This window comes from Mirounga leonina, unplaced genomic scaffold, assembly GCF_011800145.1.
Source record: "Mirounga leonina isolate KUSES-001 unplaced genomic scaffold, KU_Mleo_1.0 Mir_94, whole genome shotgun sequence".
Lineage (NCBI taxonomy): Eukaryota > Metazoa > Chordata > Mammalia > Carnivora > Phocidae > Mirounga > Mirounga leonina.
The window spans coordinates 9,500,106-9,519,050 of NW_023270855.1; the positions used below are offsets into that span (position 1 = coordinate 9,500,106).

Here is an 18,945-nt window from a genome sequence, read left to right on the forward strand (position 1 = left end):
TTTTTTTTTTTTTTTTTTTTTTGCCTCTCAGTCTACTCCACAGGTAATGGCAGAGGTCTAAGGAGGACTTCGCCCTGCAAGAGTTTAAAAATGACGGCTTTGGGAGATTAACCCACAGGGTACTACTGCTTGTTACTGCTGCTGGGAGAGAAGCGGGGTCTCTCATCCCCAAAACTGGAGACAAGGAAATGGAGGCACAGAAAAGTGAATTGGTCAAAACAGTGCAGCTAAAAAGTGGTAGGGCCAGGGTTTCAGTGCCTAAGGCTTTCCTTATGCTCTGCTACCTGCTGGAACCAACGCTCTATAACCCTGGACTTCAGTTCTCCATTGGCTTAGACTGTGTCTCTGCTCTCTTCCAGCTCACTTGTCCTCTAAGCCTGGCCTGCGCCCTCTCCCAGCTACATCCAGGTAAGTAGCTGGTGGGTGTTGGAGCTACAGGCACAGCTGCAGGCCCCTCCTGCAGTAATTCACCCGTGACCTTCTGGGCTCCTGGCCAGCCCTTCCTAAAAGGGAAACGTGCAGACCCTGGGGACAGAAATTAGTTCCCATGTGCTGGAACTGCTGCCATTGCCAACATCACCAACTAAAGAAACTGGTGCGTGTGTGTGAAAAACAAAACACTAGGATGACAGCAAGAGGGGAGATTCCTTATGAGTAAATATTACCCTCCCCCCAACCTTCTCCTCAATCCTGGGAGGGGAAAGGGAGGGGGGTAGGGAGGGTTTTTTTTCCCCCCCTACAGACAATAGGATTACTATTAAAAAAAAAGTTTTACTTTATTTAAATTTTAATTAGCATCATCGAAGAACTAAATTTCTTTGCAAATACTTTACACAATGGCTTTTAAGAGTAAGTTTTTTTGGGGGGTGTGCCTGTTAGTTCAAATATGTATCCCCAACTATTCTGTTTTCTGGGAAGTCTTGGAATTTAATGAGTTTCCTGCTCCTTACGTTGAGGTAAGTATCCGCGCAACCTGGGGGAGGGACACGGGGAAAAGGAAGAATGTGGGTAAGTACAGAAAGATCGTAGCTCACCTTTTGAACTCCTTGCTTGAGGTCCTTAGCCACCTTTGCCATCTTCTGTGGTGCAGGAACTGCGCCTGGCTTCTCGGGCAGAGGCGCGAGGGCGCGCAGCGGGGACAGCGCTGGCTGAAGGGCCAAGTTCGCGGGCCCAGGGGGAGCTCTGCGCGCAGCCCGGCGCCGCGGGGTCCTTTAATTGGAGAGCGGGACTCCCTCTAAAACCGCGCCAGCCAATCCTCGCGGGCGCTCGCGCTCGGCCAGCCAATGGCAGCGCGCGGCTCCCCCCTCCCTCCGGGCGGCCTGGGCCGGGCCGGGCGGCTGCGGCGGCGCGAGCGCTGCTCTGACGTCAGTGCGGCCGCGGCCCCTGCCTGCCCTGGCGGCTTACATCTGTCCCTCGAGCGAGCGGCAGGAATCCGTCCCCACGCCCTTCTCCTTTAAAGGACAACGGGCAGAGGGTGGGGAGGGCCGCTGCGCCCCCGCGATCCGTTCAGGTCAGAAGGGAGAGTGATCAAACAGGAAGGCTGAGGTATTTTTAGTGAGCTGGGTCCAAAAATAAGTGCTGAGCCGTGTTCCCCTTCCCACCCTTTCTGCCTTGTCCTAGGCGGGTGCGGGGCCCGCTAACTTTCCCAAACCGGGGCAAGTCCTCCAATCACCACACAGGAGGTGAGAACCCCGTGAGTTAGGATTCTTTTTTCAATTAATATTTGTAAATTATTAATCTGTCTTTCATAACTTGCTTTGTGTAAATCCTCCCAGTTCAGCGAGGAGAATACAGTCCTGATTTTATAAGCACTGAGATGTACCTCTTTCTAGTTTCAGAATTACCTTGGGTGGTGGTGTTACCGTGATGATGATGATGATGGTGATTATCACTTGCACTTGGTAGATGAGGACATAGGCTTAGAGAGGGTAACTGGTCCAAAGTTGAACTCTTCGGCAAGGCTTTAAATCTGAGTTAGTGAGAGTGAGAACTTACCAGGGGAGAAGGGGCACAGGATGACAAGAAGCCATAAACTAGGAAATTCTAGTTAAACTCCATAAATTGGGCTATGGAGATCTGGACAAGCAAGATTCCATCTGTGGATTTCTCACATCCTTGGGGTGAAGTGTCTGGCAACATCTAACATAACAAGTCCTATAGGACAATATGAACAAAGTCTTCCCTCACTATGCCATGTTGTGTGCCTGTAAATCCACATCTCTACTGAGCCAGTTCCACAGACCTGGGGTCCCAGAGGCATTTTCTTCCCTACCCGGACAGAGGACTAAACCCCAGCCCTTTTTTACCCTGGGGAGAATACTGCTCTGTTATGAGGTTTTCAGTCCTGTAACTCACGCTGGCAGTACCCCCTGCCAGAAACTAGGGCTCAAGTGGGCTACCATAAAACTAAGTTGCAGGGAGACTGAAGGGGAGGGGGTCTCAAAGTATTTCATATGACTGATTTGGGGGGGTGGGGGAACTGCAGGTCACATTCTAGGGCTTTCTCTCTAATTGGAGGTACTTTAAAGCCTCCTCCATTTTGGTTCTTAACACATCATCATCCCCACCCATCCCAAATCTTGACCAATCATCCCAGATTATGATTCCTTTTTTACATTCCTGGAAAGGGCCTTCTGTGTGTGATTCCCCTTTTCTTCTCTCATGGATCTGCTATAATTGATGTTTGTTTTGCTTGCTCCCAGCTGTAGCCCCAACACCTAGCATGTGATAGACACTCGGAACATGTGTGTTGAATGAATGCAGGCTGGGTTCTGGCTTTTAATCAGTAGTGAGCAGGCAGGCAGGACTTAGGAAGAGATGGTGCAATGCTATACCTTGGTCTCTTTTGCCCAAACATCTAAGGTGGGCTGCACATTAAACCAGTGTGTAAATAAACGGTGGCCAACAGAAGCCTGGCCTGGAAGAGGTTTCCATGTGAATAGCCCATTCAGTAGCAGATCCTAGGAACAATAGTGCTGAACTGGGATGTCATGCCAGAAGCCTTTATATTCCAGAGTTATAGGAACAGAAGCCAGAGAATAACAAAGACATGCTTTATCCCTTGCAAACTGGGCGGAAGCCCTCCCAGTGAAGTCATTTCTCACTCCCTTCCCAGCCACCCTTCTTGCCCCGTCTTGAGAAATTATTGTTCCATGGAATAATTCCAATTTTACTAACTTTAACACTGAATATCTCCAAACTCATGACCCCCTTTCCCTCCTTATTTTTACCCTTGGCCCCTGTGTCAGTTAAGGAGGCAGATATTGTGGCTATTTCTCAGAATGTGAGAATCAGGAGCTACTGCTTGGAGTGGCCCAGTCTCTTTTTTCTGGAGAATTACCTGTTGTGGCTGGAAAGGTGACCCCCAGTCCCTGCTAGTACTTATTCTTTCCCTGGCTAAAGATGCTCACTCTGACTCTGAACACTACTCTTGAGCCAGATGTTCCAGGGGACCTATAGTCAGAATCTTGGCTGGACAGCTAGACAGACTATTATGATTTGGGACATTCTGGAAAATGGAAGAGATATGGCCATTATACCTTAGCTTCATTCTAGCACTGAGATCCTTTTGCTTCTCTTTGGAAGAAAATGGGCTCTCTTTTCTAGGTTGGAACAGTGACAGATCTGATTTTCCCAAGGCTCATGGCTTTGTGGTGCTAGGGCTTATTAGAAGCTTCATTCATCCACCAAGTAGTTTTGGGGCACCTGCCTTAGCCAAGCCAGCTGGGTGCTGGGTACACCCCAGGTAAATAAAAGAATCCTTCCCCGTCAAGAATGTCTTGGTCTAATAAATGTCACTGGGGCTCTCCGGTTGACAAATCTCTTCTCTTACTTGAACTACGGGACAATCACAGAATAATTCTAATTATTCCATAATAATTCTAATTATTTTTCTGGGAGAAAGTGGAGATTTGGGACAGTCAAGGGCTCTATCCAGGGTCACACAGTCAGTAAGTGGCAGAGCTAAAATTCGAACTCAGGACTTCTAACTCCAAACTGTGTCCTTTCAACTGTACCACACTACCTCCCAAATGAATTTTAGGGATTGACTACAGGGAAAAAAGTATGCACTTGAAGGAAGATGGTATTGTTGTTATTGTCATTATCAGTGGGTTTGTCCTAACTGGGATTTTTGACTCTGTGTCTCATGCCCTTTTCATTATTCGTTCATTCATTCATTCATTCATTCACTCATTCAACAAACATTGAACTGAGAACTACAACGGGTTAGGAAGCCCAGCTGAGGATATGACAGACCATGAATAAGACAGGAAAGGTTCCTGCCCTCACACAGCTTCTATTCTAGTGGAGGGAGACAGGCATTAAACAAGGGAACAGGTAATTAGATAAGGTAATTGAGGATGGCAGTGAGTGCCTTGGAGGAAGTATGGAGGAGAGATTCCATATGTGGTCCATTCACATCAGGTGGTCCAGTAAAGGCCTGACTGAAGGGGTCATGTGAGCTGAGACCTGAAGGAGAAAAATGAGTCAGCTATGAATAGAGTCGCCATGGAAAGAACATTTCAGAAGGATGGAGTCATGAGTGCAAAGACCCTAAGGTGGGTACAGGCTTTCTATGTCTGAGGGATCATAGGTTCCTGTGGCTGGAGGGTAATTAAGGACAGGGAGAATGCATAAGGGGACATGAGGAGTAGGCAGTGACTAGATCACATTGGACCCTTCTATGGAGGCTAAGTTCTTTTTTGAGAACAGTGGGGAATTATAGATGAATACTTTCCAGCTGAGACATAAGGTGTGCCAAATATGTCATATAAAAATTTCTAATAGATACATTAGAAAAAGTAAAAGGAAACAGGTGAACTATTTATAATATATTTTAGTTAACCCAATATATCTCAAATGTTGTCATTTCTACGTGTGATTGATATACAGCATTATTGAGGTATTTTACATTCTTTTTTTTGGTGTTATCTCTTTGAAATCTGGTATGTGCTTTACACTTGCAGTACACCTCTCTTGAGATCAAACATATTACAAATGCTTAGTAGTCATTTGTGGCCAGTGGCTATCATATTGGACAGAGCAGTTACAGAGTTTTAAGTGTGTGGGGGAGGATGACAGTATCTGATTTACTATTTAATTCACAGCAAGGACACCCAAGGGGTACTAATAGAGACCTAGCTCGTAACTAACAATCCCTCATTATCAGGTGGAAAGACTGAGGGGTCTGAGAACCAATAACTACATGTCTGGTCTACTCTGTTTCAGGCAGTGCACTGGGAAAGACAAGTGATTTGCCCAAAGTCACAAAGCTAGAAAGAAGCCAAGCAAACCTTGAACCTAGATCTTTTGGCTTCATGTCAGACACTTTAGGAAATCTCCAGTAATCATGGCTCCCAATGACGATACTTTTATTGTTACATTGTAGCAAGTGTGGCTTGGTTGTTTTAGTATGCAAACATGAGGATTGGCTTCTATTTGGTTATGACTTTTTAGATATATTGTATTCATTAAAACACTCAACATTTAAAGAGTAGGTATATGTGAATAACCCATGAATCACCTAATATATTTTGGTGTGTATTAATTGATACAAATAATCCCTGAAGCATATAGTATATTTTAATATATATTAGTTGATATAAATATGCCCCAAACCACTTATATGTTTTAATTTGTATCAACTTGGACCATCATTCATACCATGTATATAAGAATTGTTCACAACTTACATTTTTTTGGTTTCTTTCCTGTCATTCTTACAGTAACTTTAATTTTAGAATAACTATCTAATTTTCTCCAGATTTTTGGATGGCTTCCTAGATCAAGAAAGGCTTTGCCTATAAGGCCAAAACATCTGGATAAAAACAAAACTTGGTTGTTGGACCCAAGCATTCTCCTGCCTTATAGCCTAGCTTTAACAGGGACGATGAAGGACATGAGGAAACTCTATCCATTGTGAAGGAGCACTGGATCAGGAGTCCAGAGCCCTACATTTTGATCCTAGCTATGTTAAAATGTTGTGGCTGGCTATTATCTCTAAGGCCACTTGCAACTCAAATGTATTATTATTTACTAGGAGCAAGTGATCAATTTTCTCTGAGTATCAGATATATATCCTACTTGGTGCAATGGAGCCATTCTGTTCTTTGTTCTTTGTTCTATACTCAACAAGAGTATAAAGAGTTACTGCTTAGTTAGGATCCAAATCCAACTGGGATCACTCACGAGATGCCTGGCTTTATAATAAGGGCTTAGCTTGGACCAGAAGGGGAGAGAGGGTTTCTTACGTTTTGGGATTATTCTGGATGTTTTCTGTGTTTCCCTCCAGATCCACTCTTTGCTCTCCTCCTCCAGTTCTGTGCCTGGTAGGCTGACTGACACAGGACTCCCTCCCTACTTGGGCCCCTTTGCTGTCTTCCGGGGAGCAGGAGACTCTGGTAGGAGATGAGGGGTGAGTATATTTAATCTTTCCTCTTCCTCCCTCTTGGCCGGGGTTTTAGAGGTGGTAGTCATGTTCTTCTACCTCTAGGTACAGCTCCTGTGAGCCTGGGTATAGCTCTCTCCCATGGTCCCTTCAGGCCTGGGGATGGTCTCTGCTTCCTGCTGTCACTAGCCTCAGGGCGCTTCTTCTCCTCATGTGGGTCCATTGAACCCCGTTTTCTTCTTCATTGATAGTGCCTTTATTAAACTTCCTCCGGTTACTCCTTCAAGTGTTTCTAGCCAGGACCCTGACCCATACAGAAACAAAGTGTGTTTTAGAGATGATCTCAGTTGGCCTTTGCAGGATTGTTGAGATATAGAGCGCCCTATGGGTTTCTCATGGAGTTTTTTCTGCTTTTTGCATGTGAAGTAGTTAAAATGATTTGGGGCTTGGCAATTAATTAGAATAGGAAAACCGGTTAGAGGTACTGGGAGAAACAAGACAGAAATTTGGGGACCTTCCCTAGGGCAGGTCTGCCGGCTGACCATGGAGTTCTTCAGCCATTGAAAGTGACTTTAGGTATATAAATCCCTTGTGCCTCAGTCTTCTCCTTTGTCAAAATGGGGCTCACTGTGAGGAGTGAATGTGGGGTCATATGCAAAAGTTTGGCCGAAACCTGATGGCCCTTCCAAATGTTCTGTTCCCATGCCAGGGTTCCAGCTGACATGAATCTAGTCTTGCATCTTTGGGGATGAGGCTTGAATGTGAGACACTGGGGAACTTGGAGCAATTTGCTAAGGTGGACCCTCTTGAATCATTGTAATTTACTGACCTGCGTGTACTTTGCAGCCAAAATGTACCAAAATACTTGTGTTCTACATGGCCCAGTGTGAGTGAGGTGTTGCTATGGCTTACTAAAAACAAAATATCTTGAACCGGATAGAGGGGCAATATTGCAGCTCCAAGTTCCTAGTTTAAGAATGATCTTGATCTTTGGGGGAGGGGGATCGTGGGAGGGGTGGACTAGCTTGGACAGGTTGGGTGGTGGATTGACAGTGGCCTATCCAAGAGGGGATTGTCCAGCTTCAAGGGACATGCTCAGGATAATTGGTACCAAATGCCATTTCTGAGCTACCACCAACATGACTGCCCGGCTCTTTCCAGGGGCAATTTTATTGCATCCTCCCAGCACCTTCCTGAGGCAAGTGGTCTTATTCCCACTTTACAGAACAGCAGACTGAGCCCTAGGGATGTTAAGTAATCATCCCAAGGTCACGTAGCTGGTTACAGAGCAGGAATTTGGACCCACATGTGTCAAACTCCAGAGATGGTACTGATGAGAAGTACAGGACACCAGCTAAAGCCCCAGTAATCATTTCCTTGGCATCATGTGCCAGGGCACGCTAATCACATTTAATTCCTTATAGGATAGGGTCTGGATCCCTCTGATAGAAATAAACCTCCGCCCCCCTCACTACACACACAGACACCTAACACCTGTGGTCTAATTGTAGGTGTTCCTCAACAACCTAATTATGGGGACCATTTAGGACAAAATTCTATTTTGGAATAACTTTGTATATACTAGATAATGGGGGAAGATCAGACCTGTTCAACCTATTAGGGTTAAAGAGCCAGGGATTGGGGGAAGCATTGTAGCACCCCTGTTTCCTAGGAGACCGGAGATAAAAATCAATACAGTAAAAGACATCATCATCATCTTCTCTCATTATCACATTTTCCATTCTGTTAGCCATCTTGGCATTTTAATTTTCCATAGCCTTATGAACCTGCATTACCTGGTAACATCTCCTCATGGGATATTGAAATCATGGGGAAAAATGATGTAGTTGCTTTTGTATATTACCTTTAGGGGCAAAGTTGACATGTGGGTTTTGTTCAGATTAAAATGTCTGAGGTCCTATTTATGAACTTGCATCACTCATAGTTTGGAACCAGTTCTGTGGCTTGGGTTCAAGGCTAAAAGTAGGATGCATTGTGGAGGAGATGATGTCTGGCTTGATCCGCTTCCTCTCTGTTACCTGCCTTTGCTCAGTGATTAAATTGCCTGTCTGAGCATCGCATTCTGACCTACACTCTTGTGTTTTACTTCATGCTGCAGCCTCCTTACTCCTCTTCTGCCCATCAAAATCCACCTGACCTAAGCACCTTCTCTCAGCACCCTGCCGGACCTCCCTCACTGGGTTTGGCAGCAAACTGTTGAGAAAAGGTTGAAGGTTTTGAAGTCAGACATATCTGAGTTTGGGCCCTGGTTATATTAATTATTAGCTATGTGGCCATGAGCAAATTAACTTTTCTCTTAGACTGTTTTAGCTATAAGATGGAAATGATCAGCCCTACTTCCAGAGGGTGGCACGTGTGAAGCACCCAACCCATTGCTTGGCACAAAGTAATACCCATGGTTTCCTTCCTCTCACAAGATTTCTCTTCGTTTCAATGTCCCCCCAGTTCTTCCTTGTTTATCACAAAGAGATTCAGAGTACCCCACTATTCCTTCCTCTAGCCTCTGGGAGATGAAACTTACATGAGACTGTTTCTGCCGACATTGTTTTACTTGCATGCTTGTGGCAGATGGTGATTAGGTGCAGGCATGGGTAAACTTCTCACATGATTAGTGGGCATCTACCCAAAGCAGACAGAGGGCCAGGACCTCAAAGGTATCCCATCCACTGCTGTGGCACGTACCCTCTGCTTGGATGCTTTCCGTGTTCAAGAACTCATTCTTTCACCAGACCGATCTAGCAGTTTTGTACATCTCTCCTTGTTAGAAGGTTCTGTGTTACTTTGGCTGACATCTGTCTTCCTAGAGCTGTCACCTGCCTGTTCTTTCCAGCCTCTGAAATCCATTTGAAGGGCTCTCCCTTTCTCATATGATGACAGTTGATCTATTAGAAAACTGTTGTTCATATGTTCACAAGGTCTTCTCCCCTCCAGACTTTAGGTACTATTTTATCCTGCCTAAATTATATTCCATTATCCCATTCCTCTTTGTCAGCAGGCATGCTTTCCCTTTCTCAGGAGCAATGTTGCAACCTGTGGAGGGGTAAGAGCATCAGCTTTGAAGTCAGGCACATTTGGTTCAAATACCTCCATGGGCACCTACTGGGAACCTCAACTTACCTATCTGTAAAATGGAAGCAGTAATACCAATATTATAGTACCCCCAGGCAGATTAAATGTGCTGATGTATAGAAAGTATGCAATCTCTTGCCCAGCATGGAGAAGAGGCAGTAGCTGTATAATTATTATTTATTAATTTCCAGGAGAGTAGCCACCATGCTCGGTTTTCTTAGAAAATCTTCCTAGTGACCTTTAAGGCTTTCATCAGTCTGGAAATGGGAGCTTTCCCCACCCCCCGTTACACCAGGAAAATGGCATTAAATGAGTGTTCCATTGATTTTGTTACAATCACAAGATTCTTAGGAGGAAGATAGGATAGTCAAAATACCATTCCATGGTCATTTTAAGTATGTTCATTCAAGTCAGGTTTTAATTTAAAAACATTTTGGTGGGGCGCCCGGGTGGCTCAGATGGTTAAGCGTCTGCCTTCGGCTCAGGTCATGATCCCAGGGTCCTGGGATCGAGTCCCACATCGGGCTCCCTGCTCCTTGGGAGCCTGCTTCTCCCTCTGCCTCTCTCTCTCTCTCTCTGTGTCTCTCATGAATAAATAAATAAAATCTTTAAAAAAAAACCATTTTGGATATTCTGTGGCTAAACATGTACATTCTAAGAGGTCCTTTGGGATTGCAGCAGAATGTTCAGACATTCATGGGCAGAATTCCAGTACGTTTGAAAGATGAATGTGTCCTGTGGCTGATGAACAAGGTATGAAGACACCAAATCCCCCTGACGAAGTCCAGCAATGCCTTGCCACTGATCGGCCTTTCTGGAAAGACTAGATGAGCTCACCAAGAAGAAAGGGGTGGATGGGAGATTTCAGGAAAGATTCTTAGTTATCAGAAATTAGGCATTGAAAGATCTGGGGCTTCCTGTTGATTCCCTAAGTTGTTCTCACAGCCCAAGACACATGGTTGGGCCATGATGTCATCTGACATAGATAGACACACTGAGGCCAGAAACTGTCAAGCAGATTCTGGATCATGATGGAGGGTGGGAGGGATGTGAAATTTGAGGGCCATGTGAGTATGGAATGAGTAATGTTTTCCAGTAGGGTATTATCACCCATCCTATCATTGATAGGGGTGGGGGAAGAACTGAATTCTAAGATATTCAAAGTATTATATATCCCCCTAAATACCCTGCTTTTCCAAGTTAAAATCCTGTGTTTAGTAGTCTAGTCTGTTGTCATGTTAGGACAATATTTTTATATCCAGTTGAATTTAGATGACCAATCTCAATCATTCATTCATTCGTTCATTCCTTCATTCATTAAATCACTCAGGTGGTCATTCAGTCATTTGGCCTGTGGTTCTAGCAGTTATTCAGTCTGTCACTTCATTGGTCCTTTGGATGTTCAGTCTTTCAGTCATTCAACGAATACCTATTGGACATCTTTTTCTGTACCAAGAGCTCTGCTGGGTGTGAGACATGCAACAGTGAAAAAAGGTTCACAGAATCTACTCTCCTGGGAAAAACAGATGTTAAACAAGCAATTACAACAAAAGGTGATGAATGGGGAGCATTATGATAGGAAAAGCATGGGCCAAGGCAAAAGAAGTTCAGTTTGGCTGGAGATCACAGTTTTCTATTACCTAAAACGTCAGATCCCAATGGCTTAACTTCCTGGGTGTCTAAATACATAACTCCAAACACTCATCCATTAGAAAGAATAAGCACTGATATGCGTGGAGCTCTTGCCATGTAGCCAGCCACTGAGCCAAGTCCTTTACAAAGATGGTCACACTTAATCTTTCCTGAGTTAGGGACTCTTAAGTATCCCCATTTCACAGACGAGGAAGTTGAGGCTCAAAAAGGATAAACAGCTTGTCTGTAGTCACATAGGGTGAAGTTGCAGCGCCAGGAGTTGAACCCTGGTCTGTCTGATTATACAGTCATGGTAATAACCATGAAAGTTTCCCCCGCAACGATGTGTCCAGGAAGTGGAAAACCTGAGAAGTCAGGGCAAAGAGAGCCTTTGGACCTTCCTAATGTACTCCCAAAGAATCAAGAGCTCTGCAGTGAGCCTCACAGCCCATGGGAAAAAGAGCAAGAACTTGGGGTGACCAGGTCAGGGAGCATCATGGGGAAAACTATGTTCCTGCATCCCAGAAAGCATGAGAAACTTTGCGGGAAGTTATTTGTAACAGCAAAAAGAGCTTAGGCAATCCAATCCGGAAACAAATCAATCTTATTCTTGCATGTACATTTTAAATGCAGTTAGAATAATATAAAACCGAATTAGAAAACCTAATATCCACATGATGTCTTTATTTAGTGTAAAGCAATCCATTACACACGCTCGCTTTCCTTTTCGGTGATTAAAAAAATAAAGTGAGTCAGTCATTTTTGCAAAAATAGTTCCATATTTCAAAAGAAAATAGTTTTCTTAGAGAACATAGCCTTCTCTATTTTTTTCTCTCTCCTTATATCCCCTCCTCCACCTCAGTAATAAATATCTCCTGCCCAGATGTTAGATCATGTTGAGACAGTTTGGAAATCTTTGTGCTTAATTTAGACATGATTCATGTACACATTGAGTAGTACCTAAGTTTGGCCAGGAATGAGGATAGTTGCTCGTGGTGGTGGTGATTCAGGCTTGCCCGTGAGTGATCCGTCTTCTATCACTTGAGATACTACTCAGTTTCTGTGATGACTCAACTTGAGTCTGTGCAACTATGAATACAACGGTGAGCTCCCTCAGCAGCTTCCCATGGCGTCCCCCACATGGTTAGAGATGATTCTGTGCTCATTGGCACTTGCTGAGTTGGTGCCATGTATTCTCAATGAAGGCACGAGTGCGTCAGGTTTCCATGTGTTCAGCTGTCAGTTCTGCTTGGTATTCTGCAGTTACCCCGGGTCTAGTCCATACATCATCTCCTTATTCAAAGGGATGCTTTTACCCGATGTCTTCATTATCATCAAAGAATCTCCTTTCTAGGGCACCTGGGTGGCTCAGTTGGTTAAGCGACTGCCTTCGGCTCAGGTCATGATCCTGGAGTCCCGGGATCGAGTCCCGCATCGGGCTCCCTGCTCGGTGGGGAGTCTGCTTCTCCCTCTGACCCTCCTCCCTCTCATGCTCTCTGTCTCTCATTCTCTGTCTCTCAAATAAATAAATAAAATCTTTAAAAGAAAAAAAAAAGAATCTCCTTTCTAGGCTCAAGAACCACGAGCCTCAGAATCCAGCTTATCTGCCTATATCCCATATTGGTATGCAATGGTACCTCTTGACACCAAGCAGTACTACTCTGCTTGTGCGTACTGCAGCTGCCACCAGCACCACCACAACCGGCACTTCTCTTCCCACCAGGAAGCGGGATTTAGAATGTTACAAATACTGGTTGAATTCCTTATATGCTTTATCTCAATTATTCTGCATACCAGTCACATGTAGTATATTTATTATTTATTTATTTTTAAAAATTTATTTATTTATTTGAGAGAGAGGGTGAGCGAGAGAGAGCACAAGCAGGGGGAAGAGCAGAGGGAGAGGGAGAAGCAGGCTCTCCATCGAGCAGGGAGCCCAATGTGGGGCTCGATTCCAGGACCCCGGGATCATGACCTGGGCTGAAGGCAGATGCTTAACTGACTGAGCCACCCAGGTGCCCCCACATATAATATTTAGATCCTGATTTTGCTTAGGAATTAAAATCAAGGCTTAAATATGTGAAGTAACTCACTTATAGTCTCACTGATAGTAAATCGCAGAGGTATTATCTAAACCCAACTTATTTGACATGATGCTTTTAACCAAGACATCAGTATTTTCTACCTTCCTGATCTTTTTCTCCATCTCATATCGTCATATCACCTCTGTGCTGTTACTTATGTAATACTGGCAGCCTGGTACTCACTACACTCTTGTGAACTAGGCTGCAAGAGGACACAAGTGGTTTGCAGCCTGCAGTACTAGTAACCTACTGATCCTGGGACCACCATCTGCATCATCTATCAGAATAAATCCCCTGAAGGAAAACAGAAATCCTGCATTAGCATGGACTCTGGAGGATGACATTCAAGCTCCCAGTCTCCTCTCTCTGGCGGACACTTTTCTTGTCAGTCTCCAGGTAAGAGAGATTGCTCTTTGCTACATGACTTCTTTACCCTGCTGTACTATAATTTTGTGTTCTCTAGTGAGGACCTCAGTTCTTTCTAGGAACAGTCTTGGGCATCTCTAACATTTTTTTCACACTTCTATTTCTCTGGGTTGAACAACTCTAACCTCTGCCCACAAGGACCTGGTGGTGTATTTGGAAATTAGAAATTATCCTTGGTTGGGTGACTGCCTTCGGCTCAGGTCATGATCGTGGAGTCCCGGGATCGAGTCCTCCATTGGACTCCCTGCTAGTGGAAGGTCTGCTTCTCTCTCTGCTGCTCCCCCTGCTTGTGTGTGCGTGCTCTCTCTCTCTCTCTATCTCTCTGACAAAATCTTTAAAAAAAAAGTTTATCCTATGGTTTCTAATTTCATGGGGACTCTAGAGACTGGTGACTTCCAGTGCTGCCTTTAGACTCAGGCAAGAGTGGCTCCTGTCCTGTGGATTCCACTCTGGTCCTGGTCCCCTGACCACCCATCCCTTCCAGGCTAGGCTTAGGTTCCATGGACCCCAGAATTCTCTTCTTGAATCCCATTTCTAGAACAGAGTGGAACTCAGCCCAAGGGCCATTCTCCTCTAAGAATGGACCTTGTAACAGTCTGCCCCTAGGCCCCAGGGGGAAACCAAGAGGTGGTTGTTAATGGGGTGTGGATGGAGTTTGAGTATCTGTACTTATTTTGGCAAGACCCCTTGGGGTGTGGGGCAGAGCTAGGAGTGGGAAGAGAAGGTGGAGACAGACCAGAAGCCAGAGGGGAGTCCAAGAGCTTGGAACTAAAATCCAGCCTTCTAGGTTGTTTTGAAGACATTTGTCATGGTAGGAGGATAGAACATATTTTTATTAGGCAGTGCATTAGCTTGATTTATAACTTCTGATTATTTAGACACATATCTCGTGGGCCTCCACTTCTACCCTTTTGCCCTGGCTCCTTCAAGTGTTAGGGATAAGCCTGTTAGCAACTACTAGGGCAACCAGTAGTCCCAGTGTATCTGAGACTAAGGGGTTTCCCAGGATTCAGGATTTAAAGTGCTAGTGGAAAAAGACGCAGGAAAACTGGGAGAAAGTGTGTTGATCACTCTAGACCACCCACTCCCTAAAATGTGGTGACTCTTGTTGATTTATATAACTGTACAGAACTCAAACTCCTTCCTGGGGCAGAAAGAACTTCGATTTACATTTTCATCATAATAGTGTGCAAGAAATTTCATTTAATGATAGATCTTCTCTCAGAGTCAGGAGATAATTAAAGGTCATTTAACCATTGGCAGGCATACTGTCTCCAGGGCAGGATGCAGCCATTAGCAGTGGCCTTTGTAAACTTGCCACTAAAATCAATAATGAGAATTCATTGACCACTAGAAGAAGAAACACCATCAAAATTGTTGCTGGAAGTCCAAATAGCTTCGTATACCTTGGACTGTCCCATTTCTTCAAGAAAGAGGAGAGAGGGGATGTTTCCATGTGGCATTATTTCTATCGCTACCCAGTTCCAACTTTCCAACTTGGCTACAACTACCTAAAACAGCTCCTTTCTAGGGAGCCTACAGGTGCCTAAGAGCTAGGGATATTTTGAGGTGTTTGGCAACTGGGAAAAGGGGAGGTAGAAGCATCTTTAGCCAAACAACTTTCTGGGCAAAATTGAGAGGTAGGTGCAGTTAATTTCTACCCATGCTGCTGTTTCTACTTTTCCCACCATTTTGTTTCCTGAGTTTTTAGGAATAAGACATTCATTCATTTATTCATCCATCCATTCATTCAGAAAATGGGGCCAAGAGTGGTAGCACTGCATGCAAAGGAAACAGCACGAGCAAAGGCTCTGTGGCAGGAACATACTTGAAGATCTGAAAGCAGACTGGAGGGGCGGGCTGGAAAAAGAGGAAAGGGGAGCAGAATAGGGTCCAAAAGTTGGGTAGGGGACAGCTCACATGGGACTTTAGGGGCCACAGTACAGACTTTGGATTTAATCAAGTGCAGTGGATTGATGATCCCCAGAAATAGCCACATCGTCATCCGGGAACTGTCCATGTTACCTGATAGGACCAAAAAGGACTTTACAGATGTGATTAAATTCAGGATCTTGAGATGGGGAGATTATCCTGGACTACCCAGGGTCCTAGGTGCCATCACATGTATCCCTATCAAGAGGGAGAGTGGACAGACAGAGGAGGACAAGGCAGTGTGACCATGGAGGCAGAGGCTGGAGTGATGTGGCCCCAAGCCGAAGAAGCCTGGCTGCCTTGCCAAGCTGGAAGAGGCAAAGAACAGATTGTCCTCCAGAGCCTCCAGGGGGAGGGTGGCCCTGCTGATGTGCTGATTTTAACCCAGTGATACAGATTTTGAACTTCTGGTCTCCAGAACTGTGAGGTAATAAATTTTTGTTGTTTTAAGCCACCACGTTTGTGGTAATTTACAGAAGCCAAAGGAAACTGATACAGGCAGTTTTTGGCTTTAGGCTGGGATATGACCTGATGAGATTTCCATCCTTTGGTGACTGCTTTGAGAGCTAGGTGGAACAGAGATCAGAGGGGACAGAAGTAAGAATAAAAAGACTGGGAAGTTCTTGGCAGCCATGCAAACGAGACACTGGCCCCACGGAGGTGGAGAGAAGTAGAACATTCGCGATTTTCTTTGGAGGTAGAATGCCAGGACTTGCTGACAGATTGCCATCAGGAAAGCAGGCTTTAAAAAGTCATCAACAACTTAGTCTAAATGTAAGAAGGCCTTTTCCTCCAAGGGGAACTCATAATTTTAAAAAGAAGCACAGGGATAACCCAACAGTGGGATTTTAGGCTCTATAATACCCCATATGTGGAGAAAGGGACTTAGTGGGTTGTGGGCTTGTGGAGTTTCCCTGCAATCCATTCTGTTATGCTGCTTTGCTGACCACCTGCTCTGTTCATAATCTGTCACGAATCCTTTTTTAGAAGTACATGGATCGCAAATCAACAGATGGTATTTTCCATGCTGTCTCAGAGGGAATTTTCTGGGTTGGGGAGGCACCTGAAAGATGCAGTTTAAATGCCCCATTGATGTCCTTAAGACATTTCAAAGGTTTCTTGTACTGGTTCTCAAACTTCAGCCTGTATCTGCCTCACCTGGGGGAGCTTCTATGTCAGGCAGATTTGAGAAATGTGGCTCCAGAGATTCTGATCCTAGGTGGGGGAAGATTCTAGGATAGTGCTTCTCAGACTTTAAAGATTCTGATTTAGCAGGCCGGGGTGGAGCCTGAGATTCTGCATTTCTGATGAGCTCCCAGGTGATGTTGACACGGCTGGTCTCTGGAAAACACTTGGAATAACAAGATCCACAGAGATCATTTTCAGAGCTGTAAGCCCCCATGTGCCAAGGATGAGCCTGATGATGAGTTTGGATGTGATACCACACGTGTCAGAAACAAAGGTAGCCAGACACACTGCCAAGTCATCTTGGTGCAGCAGGCTCTTTTCCTCTTGAAACTGGTGACACTCTGCATTCTCTCCTGCTGAGCTCATAAATGCCTCCTTGCCAAACCCAACAGGGGCCAGCTTCCCAGACTGGGTTGTGAGGTTGAGGTTTGCCAGGCTCGCCCCTTCCGGGAATGCCGTGGGCCAGACGGCTTCCGTAACGCAGCACTGTCTGTCTTGCTGGGGGCCCATGAGGGTTGGCACGCCACATCATCGTGCTGTTTCCAACACATAGTCCCGGCCACGCTCTTCCTCCACTTCAAACCCTGCCCTGGCCCTGGTCAAACTCACTGGCCTACCCACAAAATTCCTCCTCCATCTCTAGCTTTTATAGTCTACAACCCACCCAGATTGAACCACCATGAGTTCCTTATTTCATAGGCTTGATTTCTCTTCCCTCCCCAGGCCTGTGTCACAGTTTAACTCAAACCATCCTCCCATGGTGGCGAAGGATACACACGGTAAAGAGAAAGAGGAACAGAATTGTGACATAAAGAGAGGCAGTGCAAACCAGTGGTTAAACACAGGTTTTAGTATAAATCCCAGCTCGGTCACACCTCAGCTGTGTGACCTTGGACAAGTCTCTGGGCCTCAGTTTTCTTCTCTTTAAAATGAGGTAAATGGGGGCACCTGGGTGGCTCAGTTAGTTAAGCGTCTGACTCTTGATTTCAGCTCAGGTCGTGATCTCAGGGTCATGAGATTGAGCCCTGCATTGGGCTCGAACCCAGTGCTGAGTCTGCTTGAGATTCTCTCTCCCTCTCCCTCTGCCCCTTTCCACCACTCCACCCTGCACTCAATACGCGTGCTCTGTCTCTTTCTCAAATAAATAAATAAATCTTTAAAAAAAAATAAAATGGGATAAATAAAATCTTTCTCACAGGGCTGTCAAAAGGGCTTAATGAGCTAATGTACTTAAAAGGCTGAATTTTGTGATAGGCCATAATAAGGGTGGAGATTAGCCATTCAGATTAGCCACTGCTCTTTGTCACTCTCTTCCTTTCTAACCTTCCCTCTGTTCCCCTTCTCTCTTTGCTTTTCCCCTTGAGATCTTGGGGCCTCCATAGAGGTACAGTTCTTGGCATTTCCTCCAGGTGAAATTCCACAGGGGTGGGAAGTATCGATTATATTTCAGAAACTGTTTTTGGTAATTGACCAATAGGAATGGTTTGGGACTGTCCACTTAGCTACATTATCAGCGGCACTTTAAAAGGAAATGTATAGAAATGCTCATTATTCCGGCCATTAGTCCAAACTTGGAACAAACAGGAATCTCTAGGTCCAAACATTTCCCCTGTAAAGCTTTGTTTACCTTAGAGACCGAAGTCAACACAATGAGGTCGAGATATCAGCAACATGGAAATTCTTGAAGTCAAGGGCAGCAGAAGCCTTTTATGAAGCTGGTGTCCAGGGCCACAGTGAACACCTTTTTCTCTAGGCTAAGGACAGGGGGCCGGGGGGAGCATTTCAGGGTTGCCCCATCAGACTGAGATTGGTTCATTATCTTTCATAGAGTCACATGTTTCTTTGAGAATCTTATGGAAGCCGTGAACCCGTGAACCTCTTACCTCTTGAGTTATGCCAACTTCTGCCTGTAGTTTCAGAGGGTTTCTGTCCTGTCTTCCCTACCTCCCCAGCTTCAGCTTTCTGATCTGGTTCTACCATCTGGAGAATATTCCTCAGCATCCTTGCTAAGAGAGGCTTACCACAAGGTATGGATTTTTTTTTTTTTTTAAAGATTTATTTATTTGACAGAGAGAGACACAGCGACAGAGGGAACACAAGCAGGGGGAGTGGGAGAGGGAGAAGCAGGCTTCCCGCGGAGCAGGGAGCCCGATGCGGGGACTCGATTCCAGGACCCTGGGATCATGACCTGAGCCAAAGGCAGAT

General features: G+C 45.1%; 1 protein-coding gene and 1 long non-coding RNA gene across 2 annotated transcripts in view; one reads left to right on the forward strand and one right to left on the reverse strand.

Moving 5' to 3' along the window:
• Positions 1 to 1,197, reverse strand: part of LMCD1 (LIM and cysteine rich domains 1) — a 58,847-nt gene extending 57,650 nt beyond the window's left edge. Inside the window, 1 exon segment of the mRNA XM_034997972.1 lies at positions 1,035 to 1,197. Coding sequence (XP_034853863.1) covers positions 1,035 to 1,076 — 42 coding nt within the window. The 5' untranslated portion in view covers positions 1,077 to 1,197.
• Positions 596 to 18,945, forward strand: part of LOC118005770 — a 36,755-nt gene continuing 18,405 nt past the window's right edge. Inside the window, exons 1-4 of the long non-coding RNA XR_004677874.1 lie at positions 596 to 956; positions 4,426 to 4,559; positions 6,293 to 6,415; positions 13,396 to 13,590. This is a non-coding gene — a long non-coding RNA (uncharacterized LOC118005770). The remainder of the gene's footprint in view (positions 957 to 4,425; positions 4,560 to 6,292; positions 6,416 to 13,395; positions 13,591 to 18,945) is intronic.